The sequence below is a fragment of the Symphalangus syndactylus genome, chromosome 2, assembly GCF_028878055.3.
Source record: "Symphalangus syndactylus isolate Jambi chromosome 2, NHGRI_mSymSyn1-v2.1_pri, whole genome shotgun sequence".
Taxonomy (NCBI): domain Eukaryota; kingdom Metazoa; phylum Chordata; class Mammalia; order Primates; family Hylobatidae; genus Symphalangus; species Symphalangus syndactylus.
The window spans coordinates 42978621-42998611 of NC_072424.2; the positions used below are offsets into that span (position 1 = coordinate 42978621).

At 38.2% G+C, this 19991-nt stretch overlaps 1 protein-coding gene across 5 annotated transcripts in view; it reads left to right on the forward strand.

Annotated features, from left to right (window-relative positions):
- TCTN3 (tectonic family member 3) overlaps positions 1–16194 on the forward strand; it is a 30799-nt gene extending 14605 nt beyond the window's left edge. For 4 of the 5 annotated variants that reach the window (XM_055254345.2, XM_055254376.2, XM_055254359.2 and 1 more), the window contains one exon: positions 15309–16194. In XM_055254345.2, coding sequence (XP_055110320.1) covers positions 15309–15542 — 234 coding nt within the window. In that variant the 3' untranslated portion in view covers positions 15543–16194. The other variant, XM_055254368.2, reaches the window with a different exon arrangement.
- The last annotated feature ends 3797 nt before the right edge of the window (positions 16195–19991 follow it).

A 19991-nucleotide genomic window follows, 5' to 3' on the forward strand; every position in this document is an offset into this window, starting at 1 on the left:
TGAAGTCAACTTAAGACTACATTTAGGTCAGAAGTAAAATACCTTTGGGTCTCCCTCACAACAGGGTTGGGCAAGTTATTTCTCTTTGCCTAGAAATGGGGTCAGCACTCAGGTTACCAGAAACTGTATTAATGAGAACATTCAATTATATTTTTTAGTTACTGTGTTGTTTGGAAAGATACCCACAGGACCGTTCACTGTGTATTTCCACATCTCTGGTTCCTTTAGGCATTGAAGTCACTCAGTGCCTCTTTTTTGTCTGGGTATTTTAACTGATATCTTTTTCTAGTATTTAGCAGGTTAGCTTTTCAGGTTAGTTTGTCCCCTCTACAAAACCTCACTACAGTCATTCACTTTAACTGGCTTAAGTGGGCGAGAGTTGAGAATTTTAGCTGTGCTTCATTCATACATAATTGAAGAAACATTATCTGTCCCAATTATTAAGTAAAAATTAATTGTTTGAATGTATCAAGAGGTGGTATGGTATACACAAAACCACATTCCTTTACTAAGTGTGATTTGAGGGATTTGCAAAGGTAATTTTGTATAAAAATTTTCACTTTATGGGCTAACCAGCTCATCCCCATGAAAGACGCTATGCTCCTATAAAAGTATAAGGAGTTATGAAATGATACTTATATCTTATAATGCTTATAATAAGCTTATAATAAAGCATATCTTAAAAGTATCATTTCATACTTATATGAAACTTATAAACGTTTATCAAATGCAAGCATTTCATTCTATAATAATTTTTTTTACCTCTTCAATCTTGAATGCAAATTTTCTCCAGAAGTCAGATAAACATACTCACTTTTTCTTTACGCATTTATGATTATTTGTCCTTAACTTGAAATCACTTCTCTGTCCATACAAGCTTTTGTCTAGGACATCTTGTGAAAATTTTTTTTTTTTTTTTTGAGGCAGAATTTCACTCTTGTTTCCCAGCCTGGAGTACAGTGGTGTGATCTCGGCTCACTGCAACCTTCGCCTCCCAGGTTCAAGTGATTTTCCTGCCTCAGCCTCCCGAGTAGCTGGGACTACAGGCACCTGCAACCATGCCCAGATAATTTTTTGTATTTTTAGTAAAGACGGAGTTTCACCATGTTGGCCAGGCTAGTCTCGAATTCCTGACCTCAGGCGATCCACCCACCTCAACCTCCCAAAGTGCTGGGATTACAGGCGTGAGCCACCAGGCCCAGCCTCTTGTGAAATTTTTTTCTCAGAATAGCAATAGCTTATCCAAAGAAAGCTAGTGTACATCTTCTGAAGCTTTTAAAATAAAGAAGAGGAGGAGTTACACTTGCAGAATGTGTATCTTCTGGGATGCTTCTCCCTACTCCACTGGACACCGTTTGAAAGTTTGTAGTTTATAATATTCTTACCTAGGCTGTGTTGGTCAGCTTAGAATATCTAAGTGATAGCATAAAACTAAAGCTGAGTGGCAAACTGCCAGTCTATATGCTGCATTTAGTCTATAGACTTGTTTTGTTTGGCTCACAAAGCATTTTATTATTTAAGTTTATGCCAACATTTAAGAATCAAGAATTTGCCCAGACATCCAGATTTCTGACTTCAATTGAAAATCTGACAGTATAAACCCTATTATATTCCTGCATGGCATAAAATCTTCAGTTACTGAATGGTGATACCCACTTTTAGAAAGAGTACTCTACCCTGTTCTGCATTCATACAACCTAAGCCAACCCACCCTTCACCATCCCACTTCGCTTTCAGGTTATCTGCTTGGGCTGGTAGGCATTTGTGTTTATAAACCTTGAACTCAAGCTGCTAGATGGTCAGTTGCATTGTGAACTGAACCATCTGAATGATTTTTCATTGTAAATATATAGCTATAGAAACACTTTAAATTCCTCTTTCTATGAAAAGTGAAGTAGCAAAATTTTTGGACCATTCCCAAGGACAAACAATAAAGTAGAGGGAAAATACAGCAAAAAAAAAAAAAAAAAAAAAAAACAAACTGTGTAGACTTCACTGTCTTCTTGTATGATTATTATAATAGATAAACATTTATTGAACATTTACTGTGTGACAGATACTAGTGGTATTTTTTATCAGTGTTTTTTGTAAGTGTTGAATTCTCACAAAAAACCCATAAGGTAAACAGCATTTGTTTATATGGTATTCTGCCACTTATAATTTTATACTATTTAGGATTCTAAAGGGATCTTTAAATTTGAGAATTAATAAAACACATCATATGTCATGTCTACATATAAACCTTTTAAATTAAAAAATAAAATATATCTCTAGGAAGAAACAACTAGTTTTAAGGAATATGCAGTATCAATTGAAACCAAAACAATAAGTGAATTTAAAGGACAATGTAGCGTCACAGGACCGCGGCTCTAAGCCTTTCTAAAATTATAATATTTAATTCATGTTTATCACCAAGTGAATCATTCTACTCTTTAGATTATCTAGGAGATCCATTGTCTGCAGTTTATATGGTAAGCATGGGCTTTGAGCCAGACAGACCTAGGTCTGAATCAAGTTATTTTACTTCTCTAAATCTGTTTTCTCTTCTATAAAATGGAAATTAATAATACTCATTGGGTCGTACAGATTAAATGAGATCATTAAAGTAAAACAGCACAGTTCCTGGCACATAGTATATATTCAGTAAATATTACTCTTGATATCATCATTATCAATTTTATCATCATTAACTTTTTTGGTTCCAAGCTTCTATAGAAGTGGCATATCAAGAAGTTTTGAGGCAAAACAGAAAAGAGAAAAGCAGGTATTAAAGCAATGTTTTTCAACCTTTGTTGACTGTCACCCATGGTAAGAAAATGTATTTTATATCATGACCGAGTTTACAACACACATGTACATAAAATAGACATAAAAGTTTTATGAAACAATGCCCTTACTATACCCAGTGCACCCACAATTTGTGATTTTCAGTATCACAACAGAAAATGTGATATTTTCTGGCTGGGCGTGGTGACTCACACCTGTAATCCTAGCATTTTGGGAGGCCAAGGTGGGTGGATCCCTTAAGTTCAGGAGTTCGAGACCAAGTCTGGCCAACATGGTGAAACCTTGTCTCTACTAAAAATATAAAAATTACCTGGAAATTACTCAAACCCATGAGACGGAGGTTGCAGTGAGCAAAGATCCTGCCACTGCACTCCAGCCTGGGCGACAGAGCAAGACTTTTTCTCAAAAAAAAAAAAAAAAAAAGATATTTTCTATTCTGGTTTATTCTGGTTTTGTTTTTGTTTTTTAAATGCTAGACACAACCCACTAGTGGGTCACAATTTGCAATTTGAAAAACACTTTCAGAGGATACATCTCTGACTATATTTCATAACTTTTATTTAATAAATGTCTTTTATTTATTATGATTGAAAGTTGGCTATGTTTTATACCACGGTCAAATAACATATGCTAGAAAAATTGCCAATCTAGCTGTCTGTTAGTGGTTCTGAATCTCATGGACCCCATTGAGAGAATCTGTTTAACACTATTGACTTACTAGAAAAATGCAGATGTGCAACATTCCTTATATTGTTCCAGGGATTATTGATTTTTTGAAGCCAGGCTAAGAACCTCTCCCACAATCTTGTAATTAAACAGGTTAGCATACTAGGAAAGATAAGGAACAATAATTAAGAGTAATTGAACGTTAGATTTTAGAAATAATTGCTACAATAGTAAGGGCTAGGAAGTGACGGGATTAGTAAGAAGGGATTCTCTTTTTCTTTTTTGTTAATGTCTTGGAGAATACTAACTGACCTCTCTTTCAATAAGGGACAGTTGCAGCACCACAAGTAGACTTAATAACCATGACTCATTAGTAGTTTCTGTCACTGAAATCTTTCTTTCACAAGGATCAATCAACCACTATTTGCCTTTATCTCTTAATGAACTATTAGACTATAGAAGTACTTTGCCTCCTTCTGTTTCCTAATAGCTAGCATTGAAGAAACTGACCTAGTTCATTCAGCTGGGGTTTATTTTTTAACTATTTTGTTACCTTTTTTTTAAAAAGAACTTTTCAAAGTTTGCTTAATGTTTCCTATGTTAAAATATATAACCGGCCAGGCGTGGTGGCTCACACCTGTAATCCCAGCACTTTGGAAGCCGAGACAGATGGATCACTTAAGGTCAGGAGTTTGAGACCAGCCTGGCCAAAACAGCAAAACCCTGTCGCTACTGAAAATACAAAAATTAGCTGGGTGTGGTGGCACACGCCTGTAATCCCAGCTACTCTGGAGGCTGAGGCAGGAGAATTGCTTGAACCCGAGAGGCAGAGGTTGCAGTGAGTCGAGATCGTGCAACTGAACCCCAACCTGGGTAACGGAGCAAGACCCTGTTTCAAATAAAATAAAACATATAACCACTTGAAATCTCTCCCTGATACATGACATTTAACCACCTTTATCCTGTAACATATTCATTCTCAATGACTCCTTTGAAAATTTAGATAACTTCATTGACATCTTTAAAATAAGTTAGGGAATTTAAAGATTTTCATTGGCTTCTCTCTCAAATATGTTTATCCCTAAGGAAAAAAAATGGAGATATTTAAAGAAAAATTACCTTTACATGGACATTTACAACACACTTTATTTATTCATTCATTCATTCTAGAGATGGGGTCTTGCTCTGTCACTCTGGCTGGAGTGGCAATATGCTTTATTAAATAAAGTCTAACGTTCATAATAGAAATCACCATATCTGATTGTGCTAAATTAAAAGAGACTTGTAGATATAACATACAGATTCAGTTTATGTTTTTGGATAGGATTCTGATTTGGACAAAGAAATGTAAAGCACCTTTTGGGATAGTTAGGGAAACTTGAATATGGACTATATTTTAGATAGAAATGTTATTGACATGAAAAGGTAGACACTATTTTTTTTTTTTTCTATACTTTAGGTTTTAGGGTACCTGTGCACAATGTGCAGGTTTGTTACATATGTATCCATGTGCCATGTTGATTTCCTGCACCCATTAACTCGTCATTTAGCATTAGGTATATCTCCTAATGCTGTCCCTCCCCCCTCCCCCCACCCCACAACAGTCCCCGGAGTGTGATGTTCTCCTTCCTGTGTCCATGAGTTCTCATTGTTCAATTCCCACCTATGAGTGAGAACATGCGGTGTTTGGCTTTTTGTCCTTGCGATAGTTTACTGAGAATGATGTTTTCCAGTTTCATCCATGTCCCTACAAAGGACACGAACTCATCATTTTTTATGGCTGCATAGTATGCCATGGTGTATATGTGCCACATTTTCTTAATCCAGTCTATCATTGTTGGACACTTGGCTTGGTTCCAACTCTTTGCTATTGTGAATAGTGCCGCAATAAACATACGTGTGCATGGGTAGACACTATTTTTTTAAAGCAGATTACAAAACAGCCTGTACAGTATGATCTCATGTGGTTAAAAATATACATATGGATATCTGTGTGTATAGATAAAATATAGATATTAATAATGGTATTCTTAGCGGTAGAAATATGGTTTTATTATTTTTATTTATATTCTTTAACTTTATAATTTACTGCTTTTGTAAAATTAAACTTAAAGTCACTAGGAAACTCTAAAAATAACTAGATGTTATTTAAAAATGAATTTATTCAGTTTCATTTACAATACCATGGAAAAATTACTTAGGAACAATTTAGCGAAAAGATGCAAGATCTCTTCACTATAAAACATTACTGAGATAAAGGAGATCTAAATAAATGGTTCGTGAAGAGGACTTAACATTAAGATTTCTGTCCTCAAATGGATCTATAGATTTAATGCAGACCCAATAAAATCCTGGAAGGCATTTTTATAGAAATTGATGAGCTGATTCTAAAATTTAAATGGAAATGCTAAGGACTTAGAATAGCCAAAACAATTTTGAAAAAGAACAAAGTTAGAGGACTTACAGTACTTGATTTAAAGACTTACTCTAATTCTCAGACAGAGTGGTACTGTAGTATAAGGATAGACAAATAAACCAATGGGACAGAAGAGAGTTCAAAAATAGGTTCATAAATCACATCAATTCAATGGGAAAAATTTTAAAAAGTACTTATCTATTTACTTCTTAGAGACAGGGTCTTATTGTGTTACAGCCCAGGCTGGAGTGAAGTGGTGCCATCATAGTTCACTGCAGCCTTGAATTCCTGGGCTCAAGTGATCCTCCTGCCTCAGCCTCCTGAGGTAGCTAGGACTATAGGCACATGCCACCATGCCCAACTATTTAATTTTTTGTTGAGACGAAGTCTCACTATGTTGCCCAGGATGGTCTCAGACTCCTGGTCTCAAGTGTTCCTCCAACCTTAGCTTCTCAAAGTTCTGGGATTACAGGCATGAGCCGCCTACCCTGAAAAAAAAGAAAGTTTCTTTTTTTAACAGTTGGTGCTGCTAAAATCTCAGAATTCACTATTAAAGAGCTCATTCCTGTAACCAAAAACCATCTGTACCTCAAAAACTATTGAAATTTTTTAAAAGCTGGTGCTGGAACAACTGGATGAAACTGGAACTACTGGGTAAACATATGGGGGAAAAATTAACTTGTATCACAGTCCATACATAGAGTACTTATGTCTGGATCATAGACCAATACATAAAATCCAGAATTATAAAGCTTCTAAAAGAAACATAAGAGACTATCTTTATAAGTTTGAAGAAAGCAAAGATTTCTCAGACAAGAAACAAAAAAATCATTGACCATAAACTTTAAAATTGATAAATTGGATGTTAGCAAAATTAAAAATCTCTGCTCACCAAAAGATACCATTGTGAAAATGAGAAAACAGGCTAGTTTGGGAGAAAAAGTTTCTCAACAGTTTGTCTGACAAAAGACTCTTATCTAGAATATAAAAAGACCTTTTACAAATAAATAATACAATGACAAACTAAAAATAGGCAAAAGATTTGAACAGATACTTCAGCCTGGTGCAGTGGCTTACACGTGTAATCCCAGCACTTTGAGAAGCTGAGGTGGGCGGATCACTTGAGGTCAAGAGTTTGACACCAGCCTGGCCAATATGGTGAAACCCCATCTCTACTAAAAACACAAAAATTTGCCGGGCATGGTGACGCATGCCTGTAGTCCCAGCTACTTCAGAGGCTGAGGCACGAGAATTGCTTGAACCCGGGAGGCAGAGATTGCAGTGAGCCAAGATCATGCCACTGCGCTCCAGCCTGGGCGACAGAGCAAGACTCCATCTTAAAAAAAAAAAAAGATTTGAACAGATACTTCACAAATGGAGATAAACAATTGATCAATAAACATAGAAAGGTATTCAACATCATTAATCATTAGAGATATGCAAATTAAAACCGTGCGCTACTACTTCATGCCCACAAGAATGGCTAAAACAAAAAAGACTGACAATCATGTTCCAAGAACATAGAACAACTGGAATTCTCATACATTGCTAGTAGATATGAAAACTGGTCTAAACTTTTGCAAATGCATCTTCTGTATGAATCCGCAATTTTACTCCTAGGTGTTTACCCAAGAGACATTAAAACATATGCCCCAAAAAAGGCTTGTGCAAGAAAGTTTATAACAGCCCTATTCATAATTGCTCAAAACTGGAAACAACCCAAATATCCATCTTGAGGAGAATGGGCAAATTATGATACATTCACACAATGGAATACTACTTAGCAGTAAAACAGAATGCATTACTGATACACAAAACAACGTAGATGAATGTCAGAAACATTTGTCTTTAGTGAAAGAAGCCAGACACACACACACACACACACACACACACACAAATAATAATTAATTTTTAATGATAAAAGTCAGAAAAGTTGTTACTTCTGGGAAAGGGACAGAGAATAGACTGGAAAGGGACACGATGGAGCTCTGAAATGATGGACATACTCCAGACCTTGCTTTGGGTATTGGCTATAAAGCATATATAATTGGTAAAACTCATTGAACTAAATACTTAAGATGTATATATTTTATTGTTTATAAATTATACCTCAATAAAAATATTAAAACCAAACAAAAAGATATTTAAAAAAAACATGAGAGGCCGGGCACAGTGGCTCACGCCTGTAATCCCAGCACTTTGGGAGACCAAGGCGGGCGGATCACCTGAGGTCGGGAGTTTGAGACCAGCCTGACCAACATGGTGAAACCCTGTCTCTACTAAAAAAAAAAAATACAAAAAATTAGCTGGGCGAGGTGGCAGATGCCTGAGTCTGTAATATATGTGTCTGATAAAGTTCTTATATATGTAAAATAAGGAACTCTTAAAGCTCATTAATGAGTTACACACTTGTACCAAAAATGAATTTGTTCTAGTTGATAGACTGAATGCAGCTACAAAAACACACCTAGAAGATAGTATCCACAATTTTTTCTTTAATAGTTTTTATTTGTACTGATTTTACATAGGATATTAACATATAATGGTTTAAAAATCGTGATCATACAGATGTAATATATAGGGTGTACTTCTTATTACCAAAGCCAAACGTAACCTAATCCAAGCTCTTCATGTTGTTATAAAGTAAATCTTATTTTGGGACAAAGGATTTTATTGTACCGTAAATTGAATTGAAGCAAATAACTCCCCAAACTTTACAAAGTGTTAAAACAAAATTGCTGGTGGTAATTTCTTAAGTAAACATCAGAAATATAGCTTAAAGCAGAAATAAATTAAGTCAACCATACATAACAGAACTGGACCCACAGTAAATGAAATGTGCTGACTGGGCTATGTATCTTTTGTCTGTCTTGATAAAAGAAATGAGGTGACCAGATTTTGAGGGAATTATTTTTCCCCAATGCTCTTCCTGTTGCACACACTAAATAAACAGTGAATTATCTAATTTTGCCTATCTATAACTTTTAAAACACAAATGGAAAAACTTTAGACTTGATGTTCAAAATAAAACACACTGAATATACTCAAAGAACCTTGTTCTTCATGTGATACTAAAACTCAAATTCTAAAATGGGTCAATAAGCTGGTGCAGTGGCTCACACCTGTAATCTCAGTACTTTGGCAGGCTGAGGTGGGAGGATCACTTGAGCCTAGGAATTCAAGACCAGCCCAGGCAACATAGTGAGACCCCATCTCTACAAAACATCAAAAAATTAGCTGGGCATGGTGGCATGCACCTGTAGTCCTAGCTACTCGGGAGGCTGAAGTGGGAGGATTGCTTGATTCTAAGAGGTCGAGGGTACAATGAGCCGTGTTCGTACCACTGCACTCCAGCTTGGGTGACAGAGTGAGACCCTGTCTCAAAAAATAAAATAGGCCAAGCATGATGGCTCATACTTGTAATCCCAGCATTTTGGGAGGCAGAGGCAGGTGGATTGCCTGAGTCCAGGAATTTGAGACCAGCCTGGGTAACATGGCAAAACCCTATCTCTACTAAAAAAAAAAAAATACAGAAAATTAGCTGTGCGAGATGGCACACGCCTGAGCCTCAGCTACTCGGGAGGCTGAGGTGGAAGAATCACCTGAGCCAGGAGAGGTCAAGGCTGCAGTGAGCCAAGATTGCACCACTGCACTCCAGCCTGGGCAATCAGAGTGAGACCCTGTCTTAATAAATAAATAAAAATAAATTTTTTTTTATAAAAAATTCGGTATTATCTGGTTACCTAGTAAGTGCAATTTAAGCTCCTTTTAATTGGACTATCTACTAGGCTGCATTTACTCCAAACTTCTATACAATTATGGAGGCAATTTTAAAAATAATTGCAGAATAAGCATTTCATTTGAAATATTTGTTAATAAATACATGAATTAATTAAGCACAACCATTAAGATCCTAATTACCATGTGATGGGAAGGAAAAGGGGTCAAATAGATCTGTAACTGCTAACTCTTAAATAACTGTGACATACCTTCTACTTTCTGATTTATTAATCTCTTATTATGTTAGTTCCCTACCTCCAAAAAAAAATCTCCATTCATTTGTTTAAAAAAAAAATCTTTATTGAGTGCTTACTCTGTGCCAAGTACTATGCCTGGAACTAGTTATAGAGAGGTGAAGCAGATAGACATCATCCATGGAAGGTCTGAGACACCCCTGAGGTGAACAGTTCTAATCTGTGTAGAAATTCACTAGCAGATACTGAAGGCCTGAACTTGGGTGGGAGTTTGGAGGGCTTTGAGAAGTGACAGAATTCAGATTTAGAGATGCCACAGGTAAGACTTGGCTATGTAGATGTGGAGGTTGAGGGGGAAGGAGTCAAGGATCTATGTGTTATTTTGATAAATTCATACACTATGTGATGATCAAATCGGTATTTAGGATACCCATCACCTTGAACATTTGTCATTTCTTTGTGGTTGGGAACATTTAAAATCTCCTCTTCTAGCTATTTTGAAATACACAATATATTGTTATTAATACAGTCGCCCTACTATGCTGTTGAACACTTAGTTATCCTTGACTTACCTGTTTCACAGATAATGTATTGACTTTCTATTTTTGTAGATCGGTTATTTTCCTCCTACCCCTCCCACCACTCTCCCAGTGTATTTGCATCAAATTATTAAATCAGTATTCAATGTTTCATCATGATGTTTATGTAAATATGCATGCTGCGGCAAGTATTCAATTTTTGTGGAACTTTTTATTTTTTCTGAAATTAGTAATTACCTATTTCACTCTTAGTTTTCTTTGAGCTAATAGCTAAGGCTTCTCACACTCTTCAACAGCTCTGTAAAATTTCCCTCAATGCAGTTTTTCAAACAGTTGAACTTGCCATATTATCTGTCAGTTCCACATTTTCCTGCATATTTTCTTCATGGAGACCTCCATAACCCCATAACCTGATGTAGTGTGGGCTAGTTGCTGCCCCACAGTGGTCATGGGACTTTCTTGTACTGCCATCTAGGGAATTATTCTTGTCTTAGATTCACTGTTCACTGAACACTACTTCTTCCTTTTTCTTGGTTTATTCTTTTATATTTATGGAGCTTAGAGTCTAATAATTTGGGGGGGGAAGATGCATGTAAAGTATTTTTTTTCTTTAGTTCACATTGTCTGAAAATATCTTTATTCAATCATCATCATCCATCATCATTATGCTTAAATGATCATGTGGTTAGATAGAACATTCTAGATTGAAAATTATTTTCACTCAATCTTGAAGGCATTCTTTCATTGTCTTCTAGTTTCCAATATTGCTGTTCAGAAGCCATTTTAAGATCTTTTTATTCTTAATAGTCTGAAGTTTTCACAAGTTTTTGCCTTAAGTAGATCTTTTCTTCATTCATTATACCGAATTTTTTATTCTGAAACTCAGTTCTGAGAATTTTCTATTATTATTACATGATTAATAATTTCCTTCCCACTCTTTTCTCCTATCTCTTTTTTTTTTTTTTTTTTTTTTGGAACTCCTATTAATCTGTTAGGGTGTCGCTAGATTGAATCTCTATTTCTTTTTCTTTTCTCTCGTTGTCTATCTCCTTATCTTTTTGTTCTTCTGAAAAAAGATTCTCAACTTTATCTTTTAACTTTTTTACTAAATTTTTTATTTTGGCCATCAGATTTTTAATACCTAAGCTCTTTCTTATTCTGTTTCTTTTCATAATATCTTTTTTCATGTATCTCTGAAGATACTAACAACTTTGCATCTTCATCTTTCATTGTCTGTGTTTCCTCAGAGTTGTTTATTCTGTTCATTTGGTACAGTTTTTCTCTTTATTGTGAGAAACTTTCCCCATGTTTGTCAATCTTCAACTCTCAATCCAAAATAAGATTAAGCTGTTAAGCTGACTGAAAGCTCTGTGATTGTGGGTAACACTGACTGACTTGTGGCCTTCACTGTGGAGCAGTTAGTATCTTTGTGTCTTTGCTGGAACTGTTAATTTTTTCCAGAGAAAACTCTCAAGTCTCCTGACTGAAGGGTATGGCTGTAAAACCATCTTCATGTAAAATGAAGTAAGCATTTTAGAGCTAAATTAGAGAAGGGATAATTCCCCATTTTTTGTTCCATGCCTCACTCTGTCCTTCTCTATGCCCAATGTCCCTGAGTCCAGAATTTCTCTGGCTTAAGTTGTTTAGTCTCTTGTTGAGGGGGAGAAGGAATAGTTGGCTGATTGCATTGAAGGGATATCATTCAGTAATGATTTTCCATCCGCCCCTCATCCCTTCCTCTGTTACCTCCTGTCACTGAGTCTTTAGAGTTCCACAGAGAAAATCTGCTTGTGTCTAGTCTCTGAAAACTTTCAGGTTTGGCCTTCTTTCCCTCTGTTAAACCTTGCTGCCATCTGCTTTCTGTTTTCACATATTATGATGTCTCCCCAGTCCAGTGAACATGGAGTTTTCGTATCTGTTTCTTGTTGGATTGGAGTGGTTTTAAGATATAGGGAGAGAAGACATGTCTTTATGCTGCTGTCTTCAAATCTAGTAGTAGCTCTTAATGAGCACATATTCTGAGTGACTCTGAAAGAACAACTCAGTTCGAACAATTTTTGTCACGTGGGGTTTCTCAGCCACTGAAACACCACTATAAAGATATTAGTATATATACTTGAGCAGACATTGGCCTAAAGTTTGCCTTCTTGGGTTAATAGTTATATTAGAGTTCAATTCTAGGTATGGGATGGCCTCAAGTATACAGAAATTCCTTGATTTGGGAGTTTAAGGAGGCTAATGATACTCTTTTTCCCTACCTAAGTTTGAAACCAATTAAAAGGAGTCAGATAAAGATAATCAAATATCAGTTTTATTACTAATTAATGCTAGGTGGATATGATTTGGGTATATAGCAGTGTTCAATACCACACTCTTCCATCATGAGACCACTATCCCAATTCCAACCACAGCTCCTTTGGGAATTCTCCTGGGACTGCTAGTGGGCAATTTCAAATCTGCCCTCTTCTTAAAAGCTCTGAAATAAGTTAGAATAACACATTGATTCAATCAACTTCTAGACAACACTGAACCCATAACTGAAAAATCATTCCCTATTCCGTTTCCCATCCCAAAGTATTTCTCACCATTTCAGCCAGTATAGGTCACCAGGCATTTTGCAGTGAGTTTACATAACAATATTAACATGCTTCAATAATGTCAGCTATAAAGATTTGCTCCAAAAATTGAATATATGTCCTCTCCCCATTATAAAATTCCTGAAGGAAAGCTAAAGTCCTAATAGTAAATCCTTTTGTAAGTTTAAGTCAAAAGAAAGTTTATTACTTACTCATAGGTAATACGTTCTTATCCATTTTCTTTCTCTGATTAGTCTCAGCCAGTTTTCGATGCCTGGCTGGAGTTAGGAATCCCTCAGCAGCTTCAGCCCGGGCTGGCCATCCTTGTAATGTATGTGGTTCTTTCAGTGCCTCAGAAGTTATATTTATCCTATGCCAAGTCCCTCATGAGCCTATGTTAAAAAAAAAAAAAAAAAAAGGCCGGACACGGTGGCTCATGCCTGTAATCCCAGCACTTTGGGAGGCCGAGGCAGGCGGATCACTAGGTCAGGAGATCGAGACCATCCTGGCTAACATGGCGAAATCTTGTCTCTACTAAAAATACAAAAAATTAGCCAGGTGTGGTGGCGGGCACCTGTAGTCCCAGCTACTCAGGAGGCTGAGGCAGGAGAATGGCGTGAACCTGGGAGGCAGAGCTTGCAGTGAGCCGAGATCGCGCTACTGCACTCCAACCTGGGCGACAGAGCGAGACTCCATCTCAAAAAAAAAAAAAAAAAAAACTAAAGAATTAATTTGGATGCAAGATTAGCACAGGACTGACTCGATACCCACTTAAAAACAAACTTTGGGAAGCTGAGGCAGGAGGATCACTTGAGGCCAGGTGTTCGAGATCAGCCTGGGCAACATAGCAAGATTAACATGGAAATTTTCCTAGGACTATAAACAGCTATTTTGTTAAACTTGAAGATTTTCTTCATTCGCCCTCCTTCATTCTGATGCACATATTATGCATCAGAGAGGGCAGTTTCAAATATGCCCTCCTAAAGGCTCTGAAATGAGTTAGAATACCTTATTGATTAAATCAACTTATAGACAACACTAACAACTGCCTCTACAAAAAAAAAATAATAAAAATTAGCCAGGCCGGGCACAGTGGCTCACACCTGTAATCCCAGCACTTTGGGAGGCCGAACTGGGCGGATCACTTGAGGTCAGGAGTTCGAGACCAGCCCAACCAACATGGTGAAACCCCCGTCTCTACTAAAAATACAAAAAAATTAGCTAGGCATGGTGATGGGTGCCTGTAATCCCAGCTACTCGGGAGGCTGAGGCACGAGAATCGTTTGAACCCGGGAGGCAGAGGTTGCAGTGAGCCAAGATTGTGTCACTGCACTTCAGCCTGGGTGACAGAATGAGACTCCATCTCAAAAAAAAAAAAAAAAAAACTTAGCCAGGTGTGGTTATGCACTCCTATAGTCTTAGCTACTCAGGAGGCTGAGGCAGGAGGATCACTTGAGCCCAGGAGGTCAAGGCTGCAGTGAGTGATGATTGCACCACTCCACTCCAGTCTGGGTGACAGAGCAAGACCCTGTCTCTAAAAACAAGTGACAGTCCCTAGGAGAGTTATTCCAGGCAAAATTATGTTCCCAGAGCTTGGTACTTACTGTTGCCAAAGACCACAGCAGATGCATAATATGTTCATCAGAGTGAAGGAAGGTAAATGAAGAAAATCTTCAAGTTTAACAAAATAATTATTTACTGTCCAAAAATTATAATCAAAAGTTTGCTTGTTGAGCTGAGTCAAAACAAGGGAATTCATTTTAGATAAACATGATTCCAGACATCATCAGGCTGCAGCCATATCTACCAAAGCTACATCTGTTAGGTCAGATACTTGAGTCAGTTTGACAAGATCCCTTCTTCCAGGAACATCTGTTTTATTTGACATGAATTGGTGGGTGGTGGAAGGATCCTTCCAACCCTGAGAGTCTGTCAGTGACCTTTCTTTCTGCCATTGGAGAAGGAATAGAATTGCTACTACTACTTCCACTTGTACATATCTACTGTTTCAGAGCCTGGAGCCTTCTGATAGAGTAGCGTGGCTAAGCACCTAAGAGCAGCAGTTTTGCCATGTGGCCTCTGATATCAGGCAGCTCCCCAGCTAGGGGAAGCTAGAGTCAGGGTTTAGGTAGGTGTAACTGTTCAGTTCTGCTATCATTGACTGTTGCTAAGATATTCATTTCCTTGTGTCTCACTGAAAGAGAACTACGTAGGACCGATATGAGATAAAGGTATATCTTGCTTAGAATAATTCATTTCTCTCTTCAGGGAAAGTAATAATAACAGCCAAGTTAGAGTGCTATATGAATGGGTACCAAGCACTGACCTGTCATTGACTTTCTTCCTGTAGGATTCTCAACAAGTTACAGAAGTATCTTTGACAACTCTTGTGAACTTTGTGGACATTACCCAGAAGCCAGAGCCTCCAAGGGGCCAACCCAAAATGGACTGGAAATTGCCATTCGACTTCCTTCCCTTCAAAGTGGCATTTAGCAGAGGAGTATTCTCTCAAAAGTGCTCAGTCTCTCCCATCCTTATCCTGTGCCTCTTACTACTTGGAGTTCTCAACCTAGAGACTACGTGAAGAAAAGAAAATAATCAGATTTCAGTTTTCCCTATGGGAAACTCTGAGGCAGCCACTTATCTTGGCTAAATAGATCCTCACCTGCTCATGACCAGAGAGCATTTAGGATAATAGAGGACCTAACTGAAGGAATCCTTGTATATGAAAGGAGTTATTTTAGAAAAGCAATAAACATATTTTATTCATCATAGCTCTCTGCTTTGGGTTCTGCAGGCCACCAGGTACACATGAGGCCCTCTACTTCTCAAGCTGGGAAGGCCAAGAGCCTTCCTCCAGCCTTTCTGGTTATGCTACACCTAGCTGAATGTTTACAAGGTCTGGATCCATCTGCCCTCAGGCACAGTTGGGCCAAGCAGAAGGAGAGAAACACTTCTGCTGTCACCTTGAGTGAACTCAGGAATAGCTTCCCTCTGGACTGTAGAGGAGCTAACTGTTTGGAACAGAAAACTGCTGGCTGTTGAGTTTGTCTGGTTCCTTTGCCAACATCTGGGCACACCTTTTGCCCAGACACGAGTGGGGAAAGCAGTTCTTTCTCCTCAGTTTCCAAAGTAAATGGGGAATCCCAGCTTTCTTTTCTACTAGCAAATGACCCTACCATTTATTTCTGCCTTTTTCTTCTGTTCATTGTGAGGAAAAATAAAACTGGTTGAGAGCTTTGTTGTACTAATTCCAGCAGCATGGTAGAAGGCAGCTGACCTGTGGTCTGCCTCTTGATTATGCTTCTATGTGTGTGAGGTTTGGGGAAAAAAAGTCCGGGTAGAGTGACTCATTCCTGTAATCCCAGCACTTTGGGAGGCTGAGGCAAGAGGATTGCTTGAGGTCAGGAGTTTGAGACCAGCCTGAGCAATGTAGCAAGACTCCATCTCTACAAAAAATGAAAAGCTGGCCGGGCACAGTGGCTCACACCTGTAATCCCAGCACTTTGGGAGGCTGAGGCAAGAGGATTGCTTGAGGTCAGGAGTTTGAGACCAGCCTGAGCAATGTAGCAAGACTCCATCTCTACAAAAAATGAAAAGCTGGCCGGGCACAGTGGCTCACGCCTGTAATCCCAACACTTTGGGAGGTCAAGGTGGGTGGATCATGAGGTCAGGAGTTCAACACCAGCCTGGCCAACATGGTGAAACCCCGTCTCTACTAAAAATACAAAAATTAGCCGGGCATGGTGGCGGGCCCCTGTAATCCCAGCTACTCAGGAGGCTGAGGCAGGAAAATCACTTGAACCAGGGAGACGGAGGTTGCAGTGAGCCGAGATTGCACCATTCTCCAGCTTAGGCAACAAGAGCGAAACTCCGTCTAAAAAAAAAAAAGAAAAAGAAAAGCTTAGCCAGGCATGGTGGCACACACTTGTGGTCCCAGCTACTCAGGAAGCTGAGGTGGGAGGATCACTTGAGCCCAGGGAGTCAAGGCTGCAGGAAGCCATGATCATGCCACTGTACTCCAGCCTGGGCAACAGAGCAAGACTGACTCAAAAAAAAGGGTGGGGGGTATGCAGGGAGGGATAAAACTTTCATAAATACACAATAGCATTTAAATCAGGGACTTGGATTCTTTTCCTTGGAGATACACTCTGAAGACCCCAGTTTTGCGACTCTGACATTAGTGAGTTCAGCATAAAATTTTTTTTAGCACAAGGCAGTGGCAGCTTACAAAGGGCCTTGCCTGCCCTGCCAATTCAGAGATTCTGGCTTGCAGAGAAAACAAAGTAATTTCCTATTATCATTCTGGGGCGGGTGGGAATTGGTTGGGAACTATGATAGAAAACATTAAAAGGTTTAGGCCTGGAGCAGAATTATGCTAGCCTTGTAATTAAGGCAAATTTTTGGTGGAAGCTACAAATCTACTTGTTTTAAACTTTAAATCCATTTTACAAAGAATTGAATCTAAATAATAGAATGTACTAAAACAACTTCAGTGAAACTGAAATGTGGAATTGTAAGGTGCAGCTCCTCAGTGACCTAACAACTCAGTGGGGGAAGATTGATGTAACACAGGAGACTACATTTGTTCAGAAAAGCAAACAATCAGTGTGGCCTAGACTAGTGAGGGGCAACTTTGGAACTAACGTGGCAGGATGTAGGGGATTGGGAGAGTGAGTGGGAGGGAGGTGATCCCAGGAGCCTAGAACAACCCTCATGAAGGCCCAGGGTTTTTCATGGGCAGGAGGGTTCGGGGCCTGAAGTGACTGTAGTAGAAACACTGAATGGGCCAAACAGCCAAGATAAGCAGGATGGCAGCTCCTTTTGTGGGGACTTGAAAGTCAGACAGAATTGGGAGATAGTTTGGTTTTCTTCACAGCATATTAATGCTCTGAAATTAAAATTGCCTTTTAATAAAGCATATACTTAGTTATAATCCTGATTCATCAGAAGAAAATGCTCATTCGTAAACATCATCTCTGACTGGTTTATCATTTTGCCCTTTTCCAAAACACTTGGAAAGTAACCAGTTTCCCTGAAAGAAAAGGCAAAGTTTTGAGCAGTTGTTATTAAATTAGAGGAGGTGCTTCTGTACAAGGGGAAGTCGGTAGCTGGGAAGCTGATAGCACAGATCCCACCATAGTCCATTTCGTAGACATTTAATTCAGTAATCCTGCCTCCGAGGAGACCTGTAATAAACTGGCCACAAAGCTAATAGAATATTTAAGTTTGGGCTTCTTAAAGGAAAATAATATGTGACAACTCATCCTCATCTGTGGGGTAGCAGACATTCAGTCCACTGCTGACAGACTACCTGCCCCTTTCAGAATCTGGTCCCTCTTACTCCCTGATTCAGATCCTTAGCCTCATTCCGAAGTGCTTTGAGACCATTCTGTGCCTTTAAACAAATTATATGTCAAGTATAATTCAGATACCATAAAATTCATCCTCTTAAAGTGTACAATTCAGTGGTTTTAAATGTATTCACAGTTACACAACCATCACCAGAACATCTGTAGTCCCAACTATTTGTGAGGTGGAAATAGGAAGATCGCTTGAGCCCAGGAGGTTGAGGCTGCAGTGAACCATGATCTGCACTCCAGCCTGGGTAACAGAGTGAGACCCTGTTTCAAAAAAAAACAAAAAACTCAACTTCTTGTGTATTGTATGTAATACTCTATGAGTAACTTCCCTTTTTTATCATTGTATTTGTTTGTTTAGTATTCGGGTCTTTTAAAGCAGTGGTTCCCAAAGGTTAGTCACAAAGTAATCTTCTAGGGTACTTTATAAAAATACTGATTCCTGGGCCCTACCTCTAGAGATTCTGAATCATTGGTGGAAGAGGCAGGGCTAGGAAGTGGGGACTCCAAGATCTGTATTTTGTAAAGTTTTCTAGGTGCTTCTGATGTGCAGCTTGGTTTGTGAAACTATGTATGTTGCATAGTGTGGCTGAAACTGGTTTCATTTAAGGGTCCCATCATTGCCAACTCCTGAATATGTCCACTATTTCTCTGAGAATTCCAACTGCTCAGAGCTTTGCTTAAGGAGGGGAGGGGACAGCCTCCATCTTTCCATTACATAGATGACTGAACCAAGAATGGAGTCCTGAACCAGTCTAGGCCAGTATAATTTTCTCTCCAAGGAACTTGGAATTTAGACCAAGACTTGAAATGAGTCACAAGTGGGCACTAACTGGAAAGATTTTTTTAGAGCTAGGGAAGCCATTTTCCACCAAATGTTCACTAATGGAGACTCTATCTTAAAGGAAAAGTGGAGAAAAGGAAACAGATGGGCAAAGAAAAGTGTTAGCAAGAGACTTAGAGATGGAGAACCATCTTGATTACTTACTTTCCAGTTTCTTGTCCCTTCCCCTTGTGAGACCCAATTTTACCTCCTGCCTTTGAAGACTATAAGTTACTGCTTCTATTAAATTGTCTTGTTTGAATGAGTTTCTGTTTTTACAATTAAATAACTTGAGATTAAGATAATTTAAGCCTAAAACAATTTAGATGGCATCTAAAGAAGCACTTCTCAATCCTGCATTCTTATAGACCAATACTAAATGTCCCACTTCCTATGTGACTGTCTGGTCATGTCCAGCCTTATTTCTAATTGCTAAGACAAAAGTTAAACCCCTCCAGTCAAAAAAAGAATCAGTCTTTTTATCATACACAAGAAAAATATCATAGCTGAATTACTTCCTTGACTTCTGTGGAGGGAAAAACTAGCTCATATGTCTGGAATTTAATTTTTCCTAATCCATAGTTACATATCCCACTCCTTTCTCCTTATTGATGGAATAGAATATTAGTAGTAAAATAGTAATAAAAATAAGAATGATAAATAAAATAGAAAATGTCTGTACAATGTTAAAGGATTTTCATTTTTTATACTCTTCACAACCCTATGGGATAGACAAGGATGGTGTCATTAGCCCAATTTCTTAATTTGAGAAAACTAAACCAAAAGTAGTTAATTTTTTTTATTTATCAAATATCTATTGAATATTTCTTATGTTCCATGAATATACTTC